This window comes from Ciconia boyciana, chromosome 7 (genome assembly GCF_034638445.1).
Source record: "Ciconia boyciana chromosome 7, ASM3463844v1, whole genome shotgun sequence".
Lineage (NCBI taxonomy): Eukaryota > Metazoa > Chordata > Aves > Ciconiiformes > Ciconiidae > Ciconia > Ciconia boyciana.
Genome location: NC_132940.1, coordinates 19061156 through 19085422, shown reverse-complemented (window position 1 = coordinate 19085422; position 24267 = coordinate 19061156). Strand labels below are relative to the sequence as shown.

General features: G+C 34.5%; 1 protein-coding gene across 1 annotated transcript in view; it reads left to right on the top strand.

Annotated features, from left to right (window-relative positions):
- Positions 1-24267, top strand: part of HFM1 (helicase for meiosis 1) — a 40249-nt gene that overhangs the window by 2724 nt on the left and 13258 nt on the right. The window contains exons 4-24 of the mRNA XM_072867644.1: positions 402-667; positions 2205-2252; positions 3961-4031; positions 6180-6312; positions 8417-8568; positions 8922-8999; positions 9138-9299; positions 9744-9944; positions 10030-10118; positions 11046-11089; positions 11181-11282; positions 13369-13514; positions 15041-15135; positions 15922-16055; positions 16965-17012; positions 19918-19995; positions 20603-20694; positions 21564-21670; positions 21763-21810; positions 22015-22112; positions 22199-22330. Of these exons, the coding sequence (XP_072723745.1) occupies positions 402-667; positions 2205-2252; positions 3961-4031; positions 6180-6312; positions 8417-8568; positions 8922-8999; positions 9138-9299; positions 9744-9944; positions 10030-10118; positions 11046-11089; positions 11181-11282; positions 13369-13514; positions 15041-15135; positions 15922-16055; positions 16965-17012; positions 19918-19995; positions 20603-20694; positions 21564-21670; positions 21763-21810; positions 22015-22112; positions 22199-22330 (2324 nt within the window). The remainder of the gene's footprint in view (positions 1-401; positions 668-2204; positions 2253-3960; positions 4032-6179; positions 6313-8416; positions 8569-8921; positions 9000-9137; positions 9300-9743; positions 9945-10029; positions 10119-11045; positions 11090-11180; positions 11283-13368; positions 13515-15040; positions 15136-15921; positions 16056-16964; positions 17013-19917; positions 19996-20602; positions 20695-21563; positions 21671-21762; positions 21811-22014; positions 22113-22198; positions 22331-24267) is intronic.

Genomic DNA, 24267 nt, shown 5'->3' with positions numbered 1-24267 from the left:
CTTGAGCAGTTCTCGACATGATTTCAGTGCCGCCTGGGAGGAAAGGTTTTACAGATAAACTCTTCTATGCCCAGCTCTTCTCATTCCTCAGAACCTGTATGTCTCTGTTATTTTTAATTATGCAGAGATTGACAGTTAATCTGCTACTGGGATTCAAAGCCCATCTGGACAGGCCGTTTATTGTTTCAGGTTCTTTCTGGAATGACAGTAAAGTTAAAACGTATCTTGAAAGGAGTCTTCTCTAGGTAGAAGAGTGTCAGATCAAATAAAAATAGATACAGCCTTTTCTTATGATTGTATCTTACTAGTTCTGCTTCTAGTACAAACATACATATTTTTCAAATATTAGAGAAACTGTTTAACATTACAACAAACTAATGAAAATCCTGGATCTTTTGCAGCTTATTTAAAATGTCTGGTTGTATGTATAAAAATACAGAATTTAAAGATAGTTCTATGGATGTGAAAGAAATTGATACTTACTTAAATACAAGTGAAAACATGAAAGAAATGAGAAAAGAAGGTTTACGGAGAAATAATCATCATGCTCCAATGACTAAAGACTCAGATTTTACTTTGCATAGGGTAAATGATGGGGACATTGCATCTAAAAATGGAATTAAAATGAAATCATTTTCTAATGCTTCAGAGATTCTGGATATGACAGGTAATTATTAATACTCTATTTCAAGAAAAATAGTCCTCTGTCTGTCTTATATAATGGGTAATAATGGATATCCATGATCTGAGGTAGAGTGAAGAACCTTTTCCCACCAGCTCAAGGTGAGATAATTGGCTAAACTTGATAGAAGATATTGCAGTTCTATGGAACTTAATTACATTGTTGTTTAATATGAGTTGGGTAAACAATTTGTGAAGAAGAGTCACATTTTCAAAAGTGCCAAGTCATGTAAACCTTTTTGAAAATGTCACTTCAAACCAGTCCCCTAAACAATTTGAAAAAGAGCAGCCTCATCCCTTCATGTGGTAAATAGTCTCATCTTCATTTGAAACCAGAAATTGAAAATGGAATGTTTATTTGTGATGCGGTTCATACTTGAATCTTTGTAGAAATAGATTTTAAATAGGAGAAATCTGGAGAATTGAGGAAAGTGGTGAGAATTTTGATGAAATAAAATACTTGGTTTAGAAATTATTTTTTGTTTTTAATAGTTTTTAAATATGTGTGGTTTATTTCTAGATTTTAAGCTTTTTGGAACAGGGACTCATTGCATCTGTGGAATGTACCTTGTGTACCTGGCTAACGGCTACAGAAATATAGAATAGAAAAATAGTTCTAGCAGAAAATTGTAGGGCAGAGCTGTGGCTTGAGATAGGATCTGGAGGCTGGTCAGGAATGGAAAATGTGATTCCTGTCTGATTGCCTTCTGAGCAACAGTGACTAGATTTGTGGATGAGGGGAGAGTGGTGGATGTCATTGACTTTGACTTTGGCAAGGCTTTTCATAGAATCATAGAACGGTTGAGAAACACTTTTCCACAACATTCTTGTGTCCAAGTTAGGACATTAGGAATGGATGGACAACTGCATGGATAAAAAAATGGTTGGATGGTCAGGCTCAGAGGGTGATGGTTAATGGGTCATACTCTGCCTACATGCCTGCCACAAGTGGAGTACTGCAGGGGTCTGTCCTGGAGGAGAGGGCTGCCAGGGATCTCATGAAATTCAATAGGGATGAATGCAAAGTCCTGTCCCAGGGAAAGGGAAGAACCCTTGGGGTCCCCCTGGGATGGACTGACTGGGGGTAGCTCTGCGGAGAAGTGCCTGGGGTCTGGCGAACAGCTCACTGAATGTGAGCAAGTGGTGTGCCCCAGCAGTAAAGAAGGCCAACAGCATCCTGGACTTTGTTAACAGGAACAAAGCCAGGAAGTTGAGGGAAGTGATTATCCCCTTCTTCTTGGCACTTTTGAGACCACATCTAGATACTGCATCAACTTTTGAGCTTCTGGTACAGGCAAGACATCCTTAAACTGGAGTGAGTTCAGCAAAGGGCCGCCAAGGTGGTCCTTTCAAATGATGAGCTTGTGACCTCCCTGTCCTATCCTGTCAGCTCCTCCTATATCACCTGGACCTTGTTATAGCCTTGCAGCTCCTCACAGAACACATAGCTTGGGGTCAGGAAGATATTTTTCATGGTTAAAAACAAATCTGGTTTTATAAATTTGCTACTTTTATTTCTTTAGGAACTACAGGAAGAAAACTGGAAATTTTGAGGGCTGTTACAGAAATACGTATCCTTGTATTTTCTATATCTGATTTACTGATTTTATTACAATGCTTTTACATTTACAAAATTATAGTGTTTAATTTGTAGGCATAGGAACTCATGCATTACACTGTAATAGTTCTGATTTGTAACGTGATGCTGGGAGTCAAATTATGAATATGTGTTTACCTTTTGGATTCCAAAGCTAGAATGAAAATAGGACAACTTATAGATCATTCATTGCTAAGCAAATTTATTCTTATTTCAAACATTCAAATTTCATCCTCAAAACTGTTTATTTTTAAAATGTAAAATGTAAAATTTTTAGTTTGCATAATATATATTTCAGGCCAGGTTTTATATGCAAAGACATATATAGCCCCATACACTTTAAATGAAGGAAAAGTGAATTAGTATTTCGGCTTATTAGGAAAACTGAATCTTACTTTTTGTCCCATTTTCTCAGGAGAAAATAAACTTCATATATTCCTTATAGGTCTGTATTTATGTTGTAGTGTGCATATGGTATATTTCCATTCTTTAAGCAGATTTTACAATAATGTTCCTCCTTCTTGTCCCTGCCTTGAACCCGTAACATAATTAACCATCCATCTACATCTGTCAGACTTTTTTTTTTGCTTTTTTTACACTGTCTATTCAATTTTTTTTTTCTAGTAACCTGTCAAATGGCATATTAAATATCAGGAAGAGGAAATGTCTAAATTTAGGCAACTTAAATTCATGTGAATAGCTTTAAGAAGTGTCATAATTTCCAAAATGAGTAAGGACTCAGTTGTTCTGATGTTGCCAATTACAGATAGTCAGTGTTCTGCATTTTGAAAATAGATCACTTATTTAGAGAGGTAATTTTAGAGAAGTCATTTAAAAAAAAATCCTTATTTTCTTTACTGGCATATCTTTACCCATTTTTTAATGTTTATATTTAACTACTTTTATTTCTTGTTTTACTCTTTTTTCTTTTCTTTTTGTTCTTGTTACTGTTGGTGTTATGCCTGGCTGTGTGTGCATCCTCAGCCTGATCCGATGGTTACGGTTAGTCTGCTTGTGTGGCTTCAATGCAAGTCCAGGCAAGGATCAGTTCACTCATTTGGATTTGTAATGTAACAATACTCTCTGTCCTCTTACTCATATTTTAGATAAGAATGCTGTCATCTGAAGAATACACAATATTAGCAATTGAAAATATCTTTAAACCCACTGTCAGCCCTAAGAGATCGTAGGTGAATTTCTTTGCTGTGGGTATGACTGGACATAGAATATTATGCTAATTAATTTGTGTTATTACAAATATAACGTGACCATTGACACTTTAGATATACTAACAGCAGTGCTCTGCTTGCTCTTCTATCTGGTTTGCAGTGTAGAATAAAGCTTTTGTCCATTGCAGTTTCACATTCCATAATTGTATGCCATTCCATGAAACCTATGCCAGGCAGGAGGTTCTTGATTATTGGTATAATCCTGAGACCTCTCAAATAGGTAGTGGTTTTTTTGGTGAAGTGGAATATATGGCACACCAAAAATCTAAATAAAACTACTAAATAATTTAATAAGTTACTTTTTGATAATTGTTTACAAGTCTGTATCAGTGAAAGATTGTTGCATATGTTTTAAGTTTGCCTTTAAATTACAAGAAAGAGATGCATTTTACAGTTCTAAAATAAATTTTATAATTTTCACTCAATTGTTTTCAATTCCTTAATGCTGTCAAGCAACCCAATTTAGAAGTATTTTTAAGGAGTTCCCATATTTTAACTATGCACAGTCAAAAGCTTTGGATGATGTAAGTATGAAACATTAGCTGCAACTGCAAGTAGTACTTTGTAGATAAATTTAAATGAATACTTTGATATTCAGAACTTAAAAGGAGTTAGAAAACTGTAGTATATCTAGAACCTCTTCCTGGAATAGAGGTTCTAGATTGTGCTAGGGCAGGGTTGTGCTTAGCTGGGAGAAGAGACCAGAAGTACTTTTAAAAACATTTTTCTCAGTTTTAAATACATTTGTGTGAAGATGTGAATTATATGTGTATTTATGCATATGGATTAGTAATATTTTTTTAATGATTTTCACAGGAAGGTTAAGAAAAGCAGAACTTTAGGGAAGGTTGGCCTTTTGGAGAAGTGATGTTTGTCCATGCCCTTTTTATCAGCTGTGCTCTTTCTTTAAAACCCAAAACTTATTTTGAAAGCAACCTATTTGAGAAAGATTGTATTCTAGGTATTGCAGAGAGGAGATGCAGGTTCCATCAGAGTCTTCAACAGAACATTTGAAATTTTTATTCAACTCTAGGGGAAATCCCAGTGTCATTCACAAACATTTCTAAGCATGGTTTTTAAGCTACTTTTGATGTTGCAAATGTTTGTTTTTTTAATTTCTTATCCACTAAGTAATGTTTTATAAAGCGAAGATTTTTAAGAACGGTGCTTATATGAGTAGAACAGTCTTGTATTTAAATTATATGGGGAGCTATACTGTTGCTTTTTTTCCTTACATTTTTAGTTTTATACATAGATTTAGGGTATTTTTCCTTACTTCCAAATTTGTGTTTATTTTCTGATGAGAGTTATACATCATACTGGCCTGTAAAATAATCTTATGTGACTCTGTTCCTAGAATAATGGAAAACCGCAGCTGTAAGCAAGGTTTACTTTCATGAAAGTTGCAAAAACAGAGTTCTCATGACAATTGTTTTTTAAAAAAATATTTTTTTAACAGCTCATGTATTTGTACACCTAAATATGAACTTGTTTGTAAGGTACCAGGAAAGACAAGGTTTGCTTATCACTCATGTATAAGACATGGCATGTTGCTAAGACTTAAGAGAAATCAGCATATTAAAAAGATAATGGTCTTGTATATTTATTTTTTTTATTGGTTAATCTTGCAAAATTCAACTTGGTAGCAGCTCTCTGGTTCCAAGAAATAAGTTGTAAGCATTCAACTTGGTAGAATTTCTCTGGTTGATTCACAGTGAATGTTAGAAAGTATTATTTAACAAAAATCAGGGAAAATTTTGTATTTGTAGAGCAGTCATACTTCATTGATTTTTGTGAGCATTGGAAAACTGGAAGTGGTAGATGAAGAACACAGGTAATTCCTGCAACTATTCAGCAGTACTGTCTGTGTCAGTCATTGCTACAGTTATTTATAAATCAAGTACTAGGTGATTCCCATTCGTCCTTGTGAGCATTAACAGCTAGAAGGAAAGGAAAAAAGAATGAGAATAGTAGAATCCCTGAGGAGTTGGGAGGGAAGGAAGGAAATGGAAGCTGCACAGAGCATACTGCATGGAGGGAGGGTGGGTGAGTGCCTCTGCGGAGGAGGAAGGAGGGTAGAGTCAACCTGGTCAGAGGAAAATGAGGGAACCTGACATGAACATACCTGGCTTCTAAGATGGTGGAGGATGGAATGTGGGGGAAGGAAGCATAGTCATACAAAACCTACTTTTGTCATTATCCAAAACTTAACATTATATTAAAATGATATCTATTCAACAATGTTGGAATTTTGAATGCAGATTGAATTACAGAAGGAAAACAAATTGCACTTTGAATTTGGGTACAAAATACCTCTTTCTGATGAGCCTACATTTGGTTCCAGTTGGACATTGGCCGTGATTCTGTATTAATGTCATCTAAAGCTAGATACTGGTGTTTTTGGTTGTTGCAGAATGGTGGACTTCATTACATAATAACCTTAGATGAACAGTATCTCATATACATTTCTGTGGCAGACATGTGGCAGATGATCTTCTTTCTTTTGCTGTAACTTGAAGTTCACATCTAATAGAAAATTTTTTATAGGACTACATACATCAATGCAATAATAATTTCCTTGTGTCATTTTCCCCTAGACAACACTTTTGGAATGTATGAATAGGTACAATGGATAGCTGTGTTGTATTTACTACTTTGCAATTCTTTCCTAGCTTCTTTATACAGATAGGAATTTTGTGATTTGCGCTCCGACTGGCTCTGGAAAAACTGTAATGTTCGAGCTAGCTATTACCAGATTACTCATGGAAGCCCCACTGCCTTGGTTAAATATTAAAGTTGTTTACAGTAAGTATTATGCAGCTTTAAACATTTTGGTGACAGCAGGAGAAAATGTCATTTTGTAAATGAGGAGATCTGGAATGAGTGCTTTAATAATATTGAAATTAAATATGTTAAGAAATTGTGACCTACCTCATTCTTTAAAAAGTTGCTTCTATTAGGGTTTGTTTATTTGTGATACCGTTGTAACTATTACTAGTATTTAACAGCACTGTGTAATTGTAGTGTTCAGCATTGCCTATACAAATAAAAATAAAAAAAATCTTGTAACGAGTTTGTCCTCTAAGAAGGCAAGATGTACAGGAAAACGGAAGAAGGAAGCAAATGAAACTAAAACAAATTCTTAGTGACAGAGCCAGAAATCATGCAGTATCTTTTGTATGCCTGTCTGTTGCTCTGAGATGAAGTTGAAGATAGTCACAACAGTTACACTTGTTTTCTTTCCTTCCTGGAGAATTGAGTTCATATCATGTAAATCAGATTAAACTGGTGGTTTTGTCCCAGTTTTAATTAATTCATACAGTGATATATTTGTATATTAATGGTTAATCTTTATATTTACAGAAGTCTCAGCCTAATTATTTTTTTTTATTCTAATGTGTTCAAATTCTTACAATAAAGCTAGGGTTGATTTAGAGTTTACTGTGTATTGTAAACAGATCTTTTATGAAGAGGCATGTGTTATAGTTTCTCTGTCAGCAGATTGAGGTGGAGCATTTCAGTGTACTGTAATGTTTTTGATTGCCTTGATAGAAACTTTCAGTAAGGAAGCAGTTACCTGCTGGTGAAATCAGTTCTGCTGACCTTTCCAGGTTTGACAATGATGGAGAAGGAGACATGTCAGATTTCTGAACGTTGGAACAGAGGTGTTAATCAGATTATGTACTGCCGGAGCATGCTCTGGTACCTGGTTTGTCAGTGTCCCAATGTATGTGAATTATCTTGCAGTAGTTGTGTAAATTAGAGTTGTTTCCCAGTAGCTTTAACACATTCTAAGGATTGGTGACTGAAGTTCTGGGAGCAATCACTAGCTTTTTGCATTCTTGCATAGCGAAAGGTTGTTCCTTTTGCAATTTTGTGAGTTACTTGATGGTAGCTTAGTCAGCTTTCTGGAGCTAGTGATTTGTCCTGCTTTATAGGCCACTGATATGCTTATGAGATTTTACACCTCTTTCTGAAGCAGAAACTGGTTCTTTAAATCTCTTCATCTTAGGGATCACTTGTCAGCTGATACGCCGAAATGGTTCATATTCCAGTGGCTCTAACTAGCCTAGAATGTAATCACTGCAAGATCTATTCGGTGTTTTTGGGTCATGTGTAGATCACTTCTTTCACTTAAATCACTGCATTTTCCATATGGATTACCTATCCAATGTAGACTTAAATGTGTTGCTAGTATCCATCCTTGTAGAGAATTACTTCTGATTTCTAGAAATCAACCTCCATCTGCAAAAGTATAGTATGTATCCTCAGGAAAAAAAAAAATTAAGAAATAGATTATCTTAGGAATCTGTTCATGAGGACCAGCATCAGAAGTGCTACCTGCTGTGTCAGCTGCTTGGTATTACCCTGGCTACACTTACCTGCACATTTGGTTTAGATAGATTTTGATCTCTTCTGGTATTCTGTCTTTTGCTCGTGGATGGTTTCTCATTTATAACTCCTTTTCTTTCTGAATACAGAGTGCTCAAATAATTCTGAACTGGAAAAAGGTTGGTATTTGTATGATCTTTCATTAGAAAAGATGTATTTCCTGTGGTTTCTTCTGTCTGTGAGAAAATATTTGTTAGCTGAATGATTGTTTCCAGGTGGGATTGAGGAAAAAATGAGGATTAAGAGAGGGCATAAATAACCTTAATTAAAGGGTTCTGTTTCTGATTGTTGATAGGAAGAACTGGGGCCAAAGCTCAATGCTGATTTGTGCACATGGAATAAGATAATAAGGATAATAATAACAGTTACAAATTTTATGGTTCTGGGAGCAAAGCTGAAAATTAGGGAAGTTAAATGCAAGAAGACATCTTAAAAATGTATGCATTTAGCATCTTTAGCAATACAGTTGAAGATTTGGTTTTCCTGATATAACTTTGATTATTTTGTGTTATTTTAGTGGCTCCAATAAAAGCTCTATGCAGTCAGCGTTTTGATGATTGGAAAGAAAAATTTGGACCTATAGGACTCAGCTGCAAGGAACTGACAGGAGATACAGTGATGGATGATTTATTTGAAATACATCATGCTCACATTATTATCACTACACCTGTAGGTTTCAATCCCAATTCTTACAAAAACCTAGAATAAGCAGACGTTAGTAGTCTACTAATTGTATGCTACTAGGACTGCTCCTTTTTTTTGCAATAAGTGGTAATTTTATGATCCTTATGCTTGCCTGCACACTGCTGTGCATACTATTAGTTCAGAAAAACAACAATTAGTAATATAATAATGTGCCAGATGAAACATACATGACATTAGCTTGAATTAGTTTAACTGATTTTATTTAAAGATTTAATAAAGTTTAGGCATGTCTGCCTGTACTCTACTTCTGGCATATGTTGGCCTTTAAAACATCTCACCTTCTGTTGTTGTTTTGTTGTGTTGTTTTTTTCTCCTAGGAAAAATGGGATAGCATGACGAGAAGGTGGAGAGACAACTCTCTAGTCCAGCTTGTACGGCTGTTTCTCATTGATGAGGTAAGAAAATTACTGTTTTATGTGCACTGTTTTTGTTCTTGAAGATAAAAGGAAACTTAGAAAGTATAACATTTATTTAACACATGTATAGATTGTAACTGGAGAAATATTTTTCAAATCTTCTAAAATTCCTAATAGGTGCATGTTATAAAGGATGAAAGCCGTGGTGCAACATTAGAAGTTGTAGTCAGTCGGATGAAGACTGTTCAGTCTTCTCTTTGGCGTCATTTAGAGAATCAGGACACTGTTCCTCCCTTGAGATTTGTAGCTGTTTCTGCAACAATCCCGAATGCTGAAGATGTAAGAGTTACATTTTAACTGTATTTTAATTAATGTAGTTGTATTTTATAAAATTTACCTGGAGTTATAAATTCAGATTGATAACAAAGTTGTCATTTTGAAGCTGTCAGCTGAAAACAGCTGTGAGGTTGATGTTAATGTAACAAATGACCTACAACCATATGGAACTAACAGCCAAGTATGGACATGCTTCAGTTTTAGATTTCTGTTTGTTATTTTTGTCTCTAAATACACATCACAACAGACTTGAGATTTCAGTCCGAATTATATTGGTACTGTAGAAAATAGAACTTCACCTATGATTTTAATGATAAAAGCAATGTCAAATGTGTTAATAGTTTACATGTGACAAAAGCTAAGTTAATTATTGTGTAATGCAGTTAGAGCAGAGCATGATTAAAAGCAGAAATTTATAATTTCCATTCTATTTCTTCTTTTTTAAAGATTGCAGAATGGCTTTCAGATAGTAAGATGCCTGCTGTATGTCTGAAAATAGATGAGGATCAACGACCAGTGAAGCTACGCAAAATTGTTCTTGGTTTTCCTTGCAGTGACAATCAGACAGAATTCAAATTTGACTTAACTCTTAACTACAAGATAGCTAGTATTATACAAACATACTCGGAACAAAAACCAGCACTTGTGGTACAACGTCTTTTTTTTTTCATCACATTTGAAATTGTTTCTTTCTTAAAAGCGTTGATTCAAAAAACTATTTTCTTATTTATAGTTTTGTGCCACAAGAAAAGGAGTACAGCAGGCTGCTTCTGTCCTTGCAAAAGATGCTAAATTTCTACTGAGTATAGAACAGAAACAAAGGTATTTTTATATTTGAGTTGTTAATAAGTGTTTCTGTGTTTTAGTAAACCTGTGACATCTGTGAAGAAAGCTGTTGAGCTAATACAATTTCTAGCAGAGGAGTGTCTGCAACTAAATCATCGTCACAGTTGACATACTTTTTGGTAAATTGGCACTCTTCTTGGGAAGTTTAATTTGCTTCTCAGATTTTTAGGATACTTTTCACAAATATTAAGTTGTTTCTAAAAGCTGCTTTCTGAACATACAAATGTTAATTCCTATGGCCCTGTAAGGCCTTGTAGTGCAAAGATTAAGCATATGAATAGTTGAATTGGATGTGGTCTTATTACTGTTTTAAGTTAAGCCATAAGAAGTCTTTGCATTATCAGATACCTTTAATAAATACAGCCCAGACCCATATTAATTATTATTTACTTAAGGGTTGCCTAGTCATGGCAGGTGCAAAAGCTACTTCCTGATTTTGGGCCTCAAACATGGTCGTCGTTGCCTTATGTGGACAGCACATCTAGATTGTAGGTCATGACTTGGAAAGATGACTGGGCTGGAAAGGCTGCAACAGCTGCCCCAGAGAGTCAGTTTGTTCCCTTTGCAACGATGGGAAAGGTGGTGTTGAAAATATCCAAAGAATGTATATTTTAAAAGTTTCTTTGTGACTATGTCCTTTTGCTAGTCTAACATGTAGTTGAAAACTAAGAGCATCCTTAAAAAGCACAAATGCAGTAGAACTATGGGAAAGTATGTAAAAAATGTACATGTCAAGGAATACATCTTACAATCTTTAGTGGGGTAGTTGTGTATCTACTTTCATGTGAAGCTTTATTTTTGCATTTTAAAAACATACTTGCATCTTTGTATATTCTGCTTGCATTAGTGACTCTGTTTTGTGATTTTGAAGTATTCTTTTTTTTGTGTGTGTGTGTTGCATAGGTTACAGAGGTCTGCAAATTCATTGAAAGATTCCAAACTGAGAGGTAAATATAACCTACTACTTCTCTGCTCTGCAAATGAATACTTGCTTGAGTAAACTTAGTCAAGTGACGGATATAATTATTTCATTATCAGATCTTTTAATGTATGGTGTGGCTTATCATCATGCGGGCATGGAGATATCTGACAGAAAAATAATTGAAGGAGCTTTTACTATAGGAGACTTACCAGTACTTTGTAAGTAAATTTAACTTTGGAAGTCAAGATGTTGTTAATGTATCCTGAGAAGACTGCAGTTTGGAAGTGGTAATATTTTATGATTCTATAGTTTGTTTAACCTTTGGAATTACTTTGTGAAATCCAAATAAAGATGTGTTTGTGTTTCACATGCACTTGTACCCTGTGAGCATACATACGCACTGTTGCTAAAGACCATAGAACTTTTCTTTTTTTCAGCATACACAGAGGTCATCCTCCCTCACATGTCTACATAGGTATGGCCATGTCCATTTCCTTTTCATACCACTGAGCCATCCTGTTGAGGTGGAGCTCTCTGCTACTGTGTCTTTCCTCAAGAGTTCACATGTTTTCTTTGTGTCCTTTGCAGCAGTGGCTTCCTTGAAGGTAATCTTTTATGCTTCTTAGATGGGCAGGATACTATTCTCAAACTCCCATCAAGGTGTTTTGACTGATGTGGAGGTTCATAAGAAATATTCCACCTGCTGTTACCTGAAAGGAGAAGGTATCTGTCTGAGACGTGATGGTCTCAAAAGATTCAGACCCTATGGGGAATTGTCTGTTTGGTTCATATACAACACTGAAAGATTAATGATTTTTTTCTTTCTGTACAATGGTCATGACTTGCTATGAAAATTTAAGGTAGATACCCTTACTGTTATCCGGCAACCTTGCTAGAGTTGCACTATCCATGGTATTAAAAAGTCTCTGTGTCCCTGCAATCTACTGTACTTTTGCTGCCTGGTGTACTGTGTATGGCTTTGCCAACTGTGGTGCCATTTCTGAAATCTCAGGAGACCATGGTTCTACAGTTGCTCTTTGCAAAAAAAACTTTGAGAGCCACAGCTGAGCACAATGTGAACGTACATATGGACTACCACTGAAAGAATGTGAAGTTGCTTATTGGTGCTTAAGTCCTTTGAAATTTATAGTTTGTATGAATATTTCAGAATCATCTGAGATACTAGAATTACATTTCTACAAATGAAGGGAAACTGAAAGAGTATGCGGCATATTCCACTTTATATGTCTGTGAGTGTGATGGGAGGTAGAGTTTTAACATGCCTTTCACAGATATTGCAAAAGGGAAAAATTCTTTGGTCTTGAAATAGAGTGTACGCATACTCACTGTGTGTGTGTATATGCATATACATGTATACAAACACACATCCATGGACTGAAGATCTGATTGCACTGGTAAGTAACCTTTCTTTGCAACTTTTTAATTATTAAGTCATTTTGCTTTGACAAATTTCCCAGTTTGCATACCATCACAATATTAAAAACAATAATATTCTTACAAGATGGTATGGTTATGCCTTTAGTTTAGATTGGATTCTTCTTTCCTGATGTACCTATAATTACTAATTTTAGTTCTCCTTTCATTTCAAAAAAGAATTGTAAAATTCATTAATACTTTCTGTTCCCAGTGGAATAGTTATATCAGTTGGCCTGTATAGCTGGCTTTTCACGTTCAATTCCTGCCACCCTATATATTTGTTAGAGAAAGTGAATTAAAAAACATGAGTGTGGGATAATTTGCCATAAACTTGACTGGTGTTTTCCATGTGAGAGTGTGTATTGGTAAAGTATTGTGATAGTATTGGTGGTGATTCTGGTTTGGTACCATGGATATGAACAATGCTAATGACTGATGATTTAAAATGTATCTTAAAGATATTGATCACTGCAAAGCAAGATGAAGGCATGGCTGTATTCAAATATCTATCCACACAGAAAGATTAATAATGTTTCTTCAGTGTGTGTGTGTTCGACTGAAGATGGATTGGATTCTGGATTATCTCCAAATGTTAAGGAATGTTTAAATAAAAATATCTGGGATGTAATTTGTTGAAGAATACTCGATAATGAATGACTGCTGATGATCGGATACAAAGAAATTGTTATGCAAATACATGTCTGTAATCTACGTCTAATTCTTTGTGGTGCAGAATGCCCACTAACTTCACTAGAAAATAAGAGCTCTTAGAAATCAGAATTAGCCACTTATTTGCTGCTTGTTTAATGTCTGCCAGACATTTCAATGGTGTTCATCTTGCAATCAATATACTTTAATCTTATGTAGTTACTACTAGCACCTTAGCTGTGGGAGTCAATCTACCTGCACACCTGGTGGTTATAAAATCCACAATGCACTATGCTGGAGGAGTGTTCCAAGAGTACAGTGAAACTGACATTCTGCAAATGATTGGGAGAGCAGGAAGGCCTCAAGTAAGTTAATGCTATATTGTGTTGATGCTATCTATAGGCGGATCAGTAGAAACTATTCTTGACAAAGAAATGACAATGCCAACAATTTTACTGTGGCATTTGGTTTTTAAAGGGTTGTTATTAATAGTTAAATTACTCCTGGGTAACTTCTTAATTGAGAAAGAAATCTGTTTGCTTTTGTATCGTCCACTAAAAAGAACTGCTTCACCTTGCTGCAGAAAAATATGTAAAGATTACATTTGGGTTGCATAATGAATGGGGATTAGAGAAAAAGTAGAAAGCTGGAAAACAAGTTTAAAATCGTACGATAATTCTGGAACATTGCATAGCATAGAGAGCAAAGTGCTTTTGTTCTCATAACATCAGAACAAGAAAACATCTAATTAAGTTAGAAGTGGGGTAGAGGGGAGGGTCAGAAACACTGCCTTCAAAAAGCTATAGTACATTTTGCTTCCACAAGATGTTGCTGATGCTAAGAATGCTGTGTTTTAGAAAGGGTTTAGACATTGATTTGGTTGTAATAAGGGGGGAGGGCAGGATTTAAAAATGGTTATTTTAATTACATCTCTTGAAAGTCTCTGAATCATTTATGTTAAATCTTATCCTTTTAAGTCTTTTAATTTTTAGAAATACAAATAAAGCCTAATAAGGGAGATAGCTTACCCCACATTTGTCTCCAGAGGCTGCCTATATTAGCCACTGTGGTGTGTTGTGTACATGACAGTATTTTATCTGGACCAAGATCTAAACTAGTATGGAAATTCCTATATTCCTAACTTTAACTTATTTTATTTATTTATTTATTTATTTTACTAGAGAGTGTAATCCAGTAAGATTTTTAAAGTTGTGACTCAGAATCCTAAGCCACTTCAACTTTCTAAGACCTGAAATATTTACCAAGATCTGCCTTTCAGTATGATACTAATTATATTCAGTATTATACTATTATACACTAATCTGATCTAAAAAATGCAAAAGTCAGGAAACTTCTCATACAAAACTCAACAAATCAGTTTAACAGTATTTTTTCCCATTACAAAACGAAATAAACTAAGTGAGGTGGCTTGAGAGTAGGTGATGAAGATTATAAGAAATTACTATGAAAGGTTCGACTGTTCATTCAAGACTTTCTAATGTTTGGGAATTACTGATGAGAATTCGTGTCAGTAAATTATTTTCTGGGGCTGTGGTTAGGAATCCTTTCCTTAGCTGTGGGCCTTGTAAGGAGGTCAGTAACAGTTCACATTTGTGTTTCTTGACATGTGTCTGTTATATGTACATTAGCACATACAGGTTGGTGCTCTGACCTGCCTGCCAGCAATGGCTGGAATCCTGAGTCCTGCTTGCTACCCAAATGAGTTAGAACTTGCCTTTAACTTAGAGAGGCCTTGGCATTCAACAGCCATTTCAACAAGGATTTTAAGAAAACAGTTTTAATCGTTTCAACAGATTTGTGATTCATATTCAATTGGAATTTTTTTGCTAAGAGCTAGAGAACAGTTTTTGTTTGTGATTTTATTTTTCAGTTTGACACTACAGCTACAGCAGTTATTATGACCCGTTGGAGTACAAGGGAGAAGTATATACAGATGTTAAATGGTGCTGATATAATAGAGAGCAGGTAACTAAGTATATTTTAGAAGACTAAATGGTAACAATGTTTCATAGTCTCTACAGAATGTGGGTTTTTTTCAGGTGGATTTTGTTTGGGTGGTTTTTTTAATCTATTTAGAAGAAATGTAAGGAAAATAAAATCAAGCTATTCAGAAGTTAACAGCCTTTGTTTTATCAGCTAAAAACATATTTAGAATATCTTAAACTTAACAACAACAACAACAAAATTGTTGTAGATTCCTGCTGGGAAACTGAAGAAACTGAAATAGTACATATTGGAAAGACAAAAAGCAAGAATTGAACCCAGATCATGTCTCTGAATTTTTAGATAATAGAGTCTGGAAAATACCAGACTACAGAATTCACTTGATATAAACAGAATATCAAGAGAAATATGTAGGAAAGTTAAGACATTAAAGGGTAAAACAGGAAATTTTGCTCATGTAATTTTGTTAAGGTTTAATTTTTCAAATATATTAAAAATATCAACACTGTGCTGTAACTTTTAAATGTATGTAGCTTTGTTTTCTAAATAATTGTGAAACTTCACAGTTGACAGGTTTTTTATATATTTCTTGCTGGACATTAAGCCATAACAAACAAATTGCATCGTTGTTTATTTACATCTTCTTTACTATTTTCTATTTATTTCACTGATTAAAGTGAACAGTTGACAGAAAAAACAGAAATTTATTGTGGTTTGGGGGGAGGGATTTGTTTTGTTTTCCAAAAAAGAATTTTAGCACTTTTTGTACTAATAATTGGTAAATGTACTTACCTTTTTTTTTTCTAGCTTGCACAGGCATCTTGTTGAGCACTTAAATGCAGAAATAGTGCTACATACTGTCACAGATGTCACTGTAGCTTTGGAATGGATACGATCAACATTCTTGTACATTAGAGCCTTAAAAAATCCAACTCATTATGGTTTGTTGTTTTCTTCTTAATTGATCTAAATTGTGACACTAGGATGTGTTAGATCAGTATTATTTGTTTCTTTTGTTTTCTTATGGACTATTATTTCATAAGGGGTTGAAAACAGTCTGTGTAATATGGCCTGTAACATTTTTAGGAACAACAGTTTCAGTTGATTTAATATAAGTAATAGGAGTTTCAGCATGGTATAACATTTAGAAACTACAACATTTACAGCTTCATAATGATCTGTTTCTTTCAGTCTTAATACACTGGCCATGTATTAATGCAGTATCAAGCCATAATATACTTTCTAGTGCTGAATGTGTAATCTACTAAGAAAAAAAAAGTTGCCTAATATTTCATAGTTTTTCTAAAACAAAGTTTCAATAATCTTAATGCTAGTGTCTTCAATTTGTCTTCTCCAGAACAGCCTCTCGGCCCCCAGCCCTGACCATATCTTTGTTCCTGTCCACTTGCTCTACACTTGATTATGAAGTCATTAGGCACTTGCTGGAGACAATTTTTTTTAAGGATTTATAGATGGGACTGGAACATAGTACATCTAGTACTTGAATGGGTGTTACAATTTAGGTGGCTTCCTCTATTCTAAAATAGGAAAACTCTACATGTGAAGTTGCTCACTGACATTTCTGCAACTTTTAGGACTGATATTTTACATAGGGGAATATCTGCAGCTTTTACCTTTGCACATCTGTTCCAACAGCCGCTTATTGATACTTAGATACTTACACTATGTAAGGCTTTTGACGTGTTCCCAATATAATAAATATTTACAAATTTTTCACTTTGGGATATTTGTCTGGCTCCCAAAATTCAGCAAATCAGTTTTTATGGGTAATATTGAGGAGGAAGTATATCATCGTATCAGATTAAAAAGCTATTTGTCTTTTCATAAAGGTTTTTCATCTGGATTGAATAAAATTGGAATTGAAGCAAAATTACAAGGTAAGTGGCTTTCAAGCTGTTTTCAGTAAAATGTTACATTTTAGGGCAGGTTCATCCATGTTTATTATATATCTCCATTAATTTCAGTAGATCCATTCACAGAACAAATGTAATTTACTATGTTGTGCTATTGATTTTATCTAACTATTAATACTTTTGAAACACTATCAGTATATTTTGACTGGTGGAAAAGTTTTTCTTGTATAGAAGAAAAAAAATAAATGCCTTTACCTACCTCATCTCCATATACATACTCAGAAATAAAACTACACACAGAGCACTTTAATTTTGATTGCTTGTCATTCTTCCTAATTTTCCTTTGATTGATCTCATTTGCTTTCATTAATTTCTTTTACTATATTTTCAAAAAAGCCTTTCTCAGAAATTGTCATCTTCCCTTCATCATAAATTTAGCCTTGAAAACAAAGGATGTAAAATGTAATCTTCACCTTGTTCAGAAACAGTGTAAAATTGCATGATTATAGCATGTTAGGCAGCAATAATAAAGAGCAGGTAGAGAGACAGAACACATTATTTTTTTTTTATGATCGATGTTTTTACACTGGTCATTCAAAAATGCATAAGTAATGTGAAAAAGGAATTTTAGAGAACTGCGGAGTGTGGCAGATCTTGTCCAGTGATGGAGTCAGTGAATTGGAGGATAGGAGCAAATCTTAAATTCTGTATTTTTGTGCAGGTAAGTCACAATACTCATATTGTATAGGTTTGCTATTCAGATATCTGGACTGGTGTGATCTGAGAATTCCACTCTCTGACTGTGACATTTGCATTGGAGATTACATTCTAGTGTATTGTTTGCCTGTTACCTGAAATTTGGCCCTTACGGATTGAATTACTCATTTTGCTTAGGGGCGTCAAGGGAAGACTTGCAGTCTTACAAAGATTTCTGTGCATTAAACATTTCATACAGTATCAGTCATATCTCAGATGTATGGATTCAGTAGATCCTCTTAAGAATTATTTTGATATTTTAATTCCAAATTTAGTTTTAAAATTTGCATACCAATAGCAAATGCATAATAGCAAAGAACTAAGAGAATGCAAATACATAACTAAGAAATTGCACTTGCTCTTCAAGTGAGCAGTAATGTGAGAATGAGGCATCCAACTTTACAGATACCACCCCACCCACCCCACCCCCCCCCCAAGAAAAAAAAAACAAACCCACAACTTAGCAGCACCATGTTTTTCCTGTAATACTGTAAAAATTACTGGAAGACTACTTTTAAGAGGCTTTTTTTGCTAAGACTTGAATAAAACCCAATTACTGAATTTTTTTTAAATAGTGCTTTTTAGTTATTTACAATTCCATCAGAAAACATACAGCTGACTAAGTAGTTTGGTTATCAGTACCTCTCATCTTTAAATAGGAAAATAGCATACAACTCTTTTTTTTTAAGTTTTATTTGAACGTAAGTTTTCTAGTAGATCCAAAATAAGTATATTAATAAAAGACTACTTGCTAAGATTGTAAATGGAGTTCTGCAAATCTACAAATGCAGTTTTCTCTATTCAGTGAAAGTCCTCATGTCCATCACAATTCTGTATATTTGTAAACTAGACCATTTGGAGCTTAAATATCTGGAGTGGGGCCTGGTACGTGAAAACATAGACTGATATATGCCCTGAAATTTGTAGAGCCAATAATTGAACTCCACTTACACATTTATTAAATTTCACACAATTGTGTAGAAAAATTTGTGATTGATGTTGGGCTTGGTGGAACTATGCTGAGGCTGTTTATTGTGTAAAGGTTTCAAGGACCCATCTCCAGGAATACACTTAGTATATACACTACTGCGTGGAGTCTCCAAATACGAGAGACGTTGACTGTGACTTGCAGATAGGAAAAAAAGGAGTACTTACTAGTGAGAAAAGTTACCTAGTTCATATGTTCTTTCGGTGGTTTTCTACCTTTTCCTGTCTTTTAGATCAGGACATTTCTATTTTTGGAATGTAGGTTGAAAGGAATGGAGGGAATGAAGCATATTATTACCTAAATAAGCCTTTATGGGAGAAGGCATGGTTTGAAATCACCTCTACAGATAGTGCTAGGGTAGAAGGCTTCACTTACAAATGCTTTTTAGGTGTGGATTATATTTCCTTGAAGTGCTCTGATCTTAAAAACAACCTCTTTTGAAAGTTCTTACAGAAACTAGCTCCTTTTCCCTGCACACATGAATATTTTGTAGTAATGTATGTAGTCAGTTATGTTTTCATACATTGCACACACAATGTGAATGATTTCTGGTTGCTATGGGAACTATCACTTTGAGCACTTTCCCAACTTACTTTTAAATTCTAAACATTGTATTAATGTAATTTTTGCCTTTTAATTACCTTGGTTTTGAAAGAGAGAAAAACAAAACACTTTGGTCATCCTCATGCAGATACCCGACTAAATAGGTTTAGTGAAGTAAATACAAATGCACTTGATACAGTATGAAAATTTCTGATGAAGGATTCATAAATACCTGTGGATATTTGAAGTTTCAACCACTGAAGTGTTAACATTCTAGTGGAAATCTTTTGTAGAACTACTGTGGGCTCTCCGGTCTGTCATTCAGAATTGAGTATGGCAGCCTACATTCTGTGCATCTAGTTTCTTTTACTTTGCTACTTCTGCTTTACTGAAAAAACACTGGGTTGTCTTGTATCAAATATCTTTGAGTGGGCTTTCCCCCCTGAGGAAACTTTTCCCCTGAGGCAGAAGTTACCCACCGACGTTAGTAGGAGCAGGATCGTATTCTAAAACCTTTACTTGAGTTCAGTGGAATTACTTTGGTATACATTAATTGCAATTTGATGATGATGTTTCTGGTTTGTACATAGATAAGTTTTTCTACATGTACTAAAAATGCATACATTTTCAAATTGTCAACAGAGCTGTGTTTGAAGAACTTAAATGATTTATCATCTTTTGATTTGATCAGGATGGATGAAGCAAATTTCAAACCAACAGGTAATACTTTTTTTAAAATAAACTCATATTCAGAAGTGATGTTGAGATAGTAGTGAACTACAAAGGATCAAAGCTATTCTTGTGACCCATTAATAGGAGTACACAAATGTAGTAGAGAGCAGAATCAGAGAGATTGTTTGACTAGAATATATGAGCAAGTTTCTTTAACAAATCATGGAAATTCATTCACTTAATGTTGATCAATGAATAGATCTTCTCTTGTTGTTGCTGGAAATTTTTTTGCCGATTAGGAGAAAATTAAATAACATAATCACAGGATAATTGGATATGACACAGTGCAGTGAAGGACAGGTTTTATCAATACCTGCTCTTTTCTGCAGTCCTCTGCTAGAGGTGGTTGGCTTCTCAGCAACCACAGTTCACAGTCTGGTATATTAGTGTGAATTCATCTCCATTGGAGAAAACTGTAGCTGGCACATACTTCTTTCTGCCACTCTGATGGGGTCAGTAATATCCATCAGACAGCTGGGGGCAATAACATACTGAGTCAGTGGTGGTAAATCTCAGAGATTTTAGTGACTTAAAAAAAAATACACTAAAAAAATACTTGGCATATTTATTTTTAAGGTATATTCTTCTTTTACAGAGACTGGAAGATTAATGGCGTGGTATTATATTGCATTTGATACAGTGAAACAATTTTTCACAATTAAGGGAACAGAGACTTTAAATGAATTGGTAATTTAACTTATTAAAGAAAATTTACATATGTTCAATTGATTTTAAACAGAATCAAAGATTTTTGTTTCTTTTAAAGAAGTTTTTATTTCTTTTAAAGAGCTCAGGCTTTGTTTGTATAAAGTTTTAGAGAAAACATCTAAATAAATTCCATATGGAGTATTTTTGAGGCTTTGTGCTCTGAAATCTTTTGATTTCCAACTCTTTCTCCCCTCAATAACCTTGCTTATGAAGATATAAAGTTGCTGAAGCTGTTCTGTTTATGTTTTAAACACTGTATTGTTTTGTGATTTAGTAGTTATTTTTTATTGCAAAAAACAGCTGCATGCAGAGCAGATTTTACTTTTAAAGGAATGTTACTGTCTTTCTGTTTTAAGTCATTTTCCTCTGTCAGATAACAGGTTGTTATTGCTACTGTTAAGTCACAAAAGACATTTTGTTTTCAAGCACATACTATGGTAGAACAGATTGGCCATGAAAAAAAGGAATTCATGTTCTCCTATGGCTATCTTTGTTACTAAAGTATGAAGAAAGTAAAGTGAAATACATAACAGATAGCAAAAACTATATTTGCCTTTTATGTCATAAAGTGTTAGCAGTGTGGTTGATTTTGGATAATTTCAAGGGGAATAGTAATTGAAAAACTGAAAGAAAAAAAAAAAATCTTCCCCTTTTGTTATATAACAGCCTTTATAGGAAGATGAAAGAGTTGGTCAGTATTAGAAAGAACTGATTGACGATCTTTTCATGGTCATAGTATTGAGACAATCAAATTTTTTTAAAGCGGTTTTTTTAAAAAAAAAAAAGTTGGAAGTGGTAGAAAAAAATGGCAAAGAAAAACAATTAATAAAAAAGTTAAATTGTTACAGATTACAATGATCTCCAACTGTACAGAATTTCTGGATGTCAAGTTAAGAACAAATGAAAAGAAAATACTGAACACTTTGAATAAAGACAAGGATAAAATAACTATAAGGTATAAAAAAAATAAATACATGGGAAAAGGAAAATAACTTTTTATCAAGAAATAAAATGAGTAGCAGAAAATATGTGTATTTTCATGCATAGGTTTCCAATGGAGGGGAAGATAAAAACAAGAGAAATGAAAATAAACTGGTAAATATTGTGTTGTTACTTTTTATTGAAAAGCTGTCATTTTGTGGCTGTTGAAGTACCTGCTAAAATTTGTATCGTTTTATAGAGGACCAGATCTTGCATTTCATTGTTTCTATTCTGAATTTTCTTCTGTTTTCCAGTAGAAACTTTTATGTTGTTATACTTCGCTTACAGTATGGCTTATACACCAAAAAATTTTTCCAGTCTTATTCAGGCTCAGCTAGGATGCATTCCTATTCAAGACTTTACTTTGACACAAGATACTGGAAGAATATTTAGAAATGGCTTAAGAGTTACTAGATGTATGGTAAAATTTAATCCTTTTTTGGTACATATAATAATAAGCTACATTTTATTTGATTAATACAAGTCAATCTTATTTTTCCAGGGTTATCTGACTTTCTGGCATCACATAAGAACAACTTTTCTGCTTTATTAAACTCTTTGATTTTAGCAAAGTGTTTCAGGTGCAAACTTTGGGAAAATTCACTTCATGTGTCTAAACAATTGGAAAAAATTGGTAGGTACTAGTCATAAATGATAAAGGTGTAATCTGATACAGAATCAAAACTCATAATTAGCCTGCTAATTTCTGGGGTGTCTGGTTACATAATTAAATGAGTCTCCTAGTTACTTATTTGCCACAATTGAGTACCACAGTTGTCAGAATAGTCTGTCATGATAAAAGTATAAGTAATCCATCTAGTAATCTTCTTCAGGCTTTCAAAGTATTTCAGAGTTGTTCTTTTTTCTTAATGTTCATCTCAGTATCTTGGGCATATTCCACATTTGTGTGATTGTGTATCTCTGACTAGGCTATGCCTTCCTTTCCAAACAGCTGTCACTGTAGGTCCTGTTTCTCATATGCATGAAAGCCCTTTAATTTGCATTGACATGGATAGGAATAATGGAATAGAAATAAATTTACTGTGCATGAGTTCTTATACACAAGGACCACAAGTTTCTAATAATCTTCCTATCAGTGTATCCTGTTACTGGATGAACTTCTGGCTGGAAGTACAGACTTGTCAAAATTATTTGAAAGAGAGTTCAGAAATTTTGGAGTCCTCTGTATTACAAAAATGTAGTTATACTTGTTTGAGGTAATAGTATAGCTTCCGGCTTTGATGTCTGGTCTTATCATACCTTCACGCTTTCAGAATTCACTGCAGTGTTCTCTGTATTTCTTCTTTAAAGACACGTCTACTCTGTAGGGAACAGTGTAGTAGAGATCTGCAAATGAGAGAATAGCAAAGCCAGAAGATCCATATGGTACAGTACATTACAGCCTTGCCAGCTCAGGTGCAGAAGCTGTATTGCTTAATTCGTGTGGATTCAAAGCAAGGGACGGGGCTTGTTAGCTTGTGTGCAGCACAGTACAGTGTGGTGGGAGCGCTTTTCCACTACTTCTGGATCTGTGCTGATGTGCACACAGTCATCTGAGGAGTCTGCCTCGTGTTCAGCATTTCTAACGGGGTAGGATGAGTGGAAGAAACATGGCACTTGCAGTGTAGACAAATCCTTTCCTGTACACTATATTCAATAGAATAAAGTCAGTTTTGGTTTTTTTAACAATAAAAGTGCTATATATACACATCTCTGCCCTGTTTTCCTTTTTTTTGGTATTTTTTCCTATGCTGTCATTGCTCTTGCAGTATATGTTACAAAGAATTGCTGACTTTCAAAGTTCCATTTGTTCCACTCACAGGCTTCTTTTGAACCATCTGCTGACAGTTCACTCTTTTCCTGAATCAAATACTGAATTGATGCTTATATTATGATGTCTGATTCTTGACCTCTGTCATGCTGTGGCTGCTAAGCCTATTCTGTGTCTTTGTGAAGTTAAGTGAATTGTTTGAGCTCACAGAAATTTACTGATACCATGTAACATATTCAGAAATCCCTAATTTTTAAACTCTTATCTCAGTATGTTATTTTTTGAATCTTAAAAAAGCCTTAGTAATCAGTAGTTCCTTTATAAGAGTGACTGTTCTTTAACTGACATTTGGCCTTACTGAGATTGAGGATTCAGTTGAATTCTTACTGCATTTCTACAACTATCTCAATTTGTTACCTTTGTCCAATAATGATGCTCCCTCTTGTTGCTGTATGATATGCTTGATTTCTGTTTGCTTGTTCTGACAGACAGAATAATAATCAGTCGCTGTACAGGATTTTATCACCTTTACCACTTGTTCAGTTTGATTTCCACCTCCATTTTTTTTCTTCCTCAGAAATAGATAAAGACAAAGAGAAAAAGTCTTATTTATATCTTGTATTTTCTGCACTGGTGGAAACCCTTCTGCCATTTTAGGAATTATGACAAAAGAACTCGTCTTCAGCTTCACTTACAAAGCAACAAGGCAACAGCTCTAACTGCAGAAGTAATAAGTGAGAGTCTTCAGTCTTCGGACTGTTTGCAGAGCTTCTGCAAAGGAGAGGGGAGATGGTAGAAGA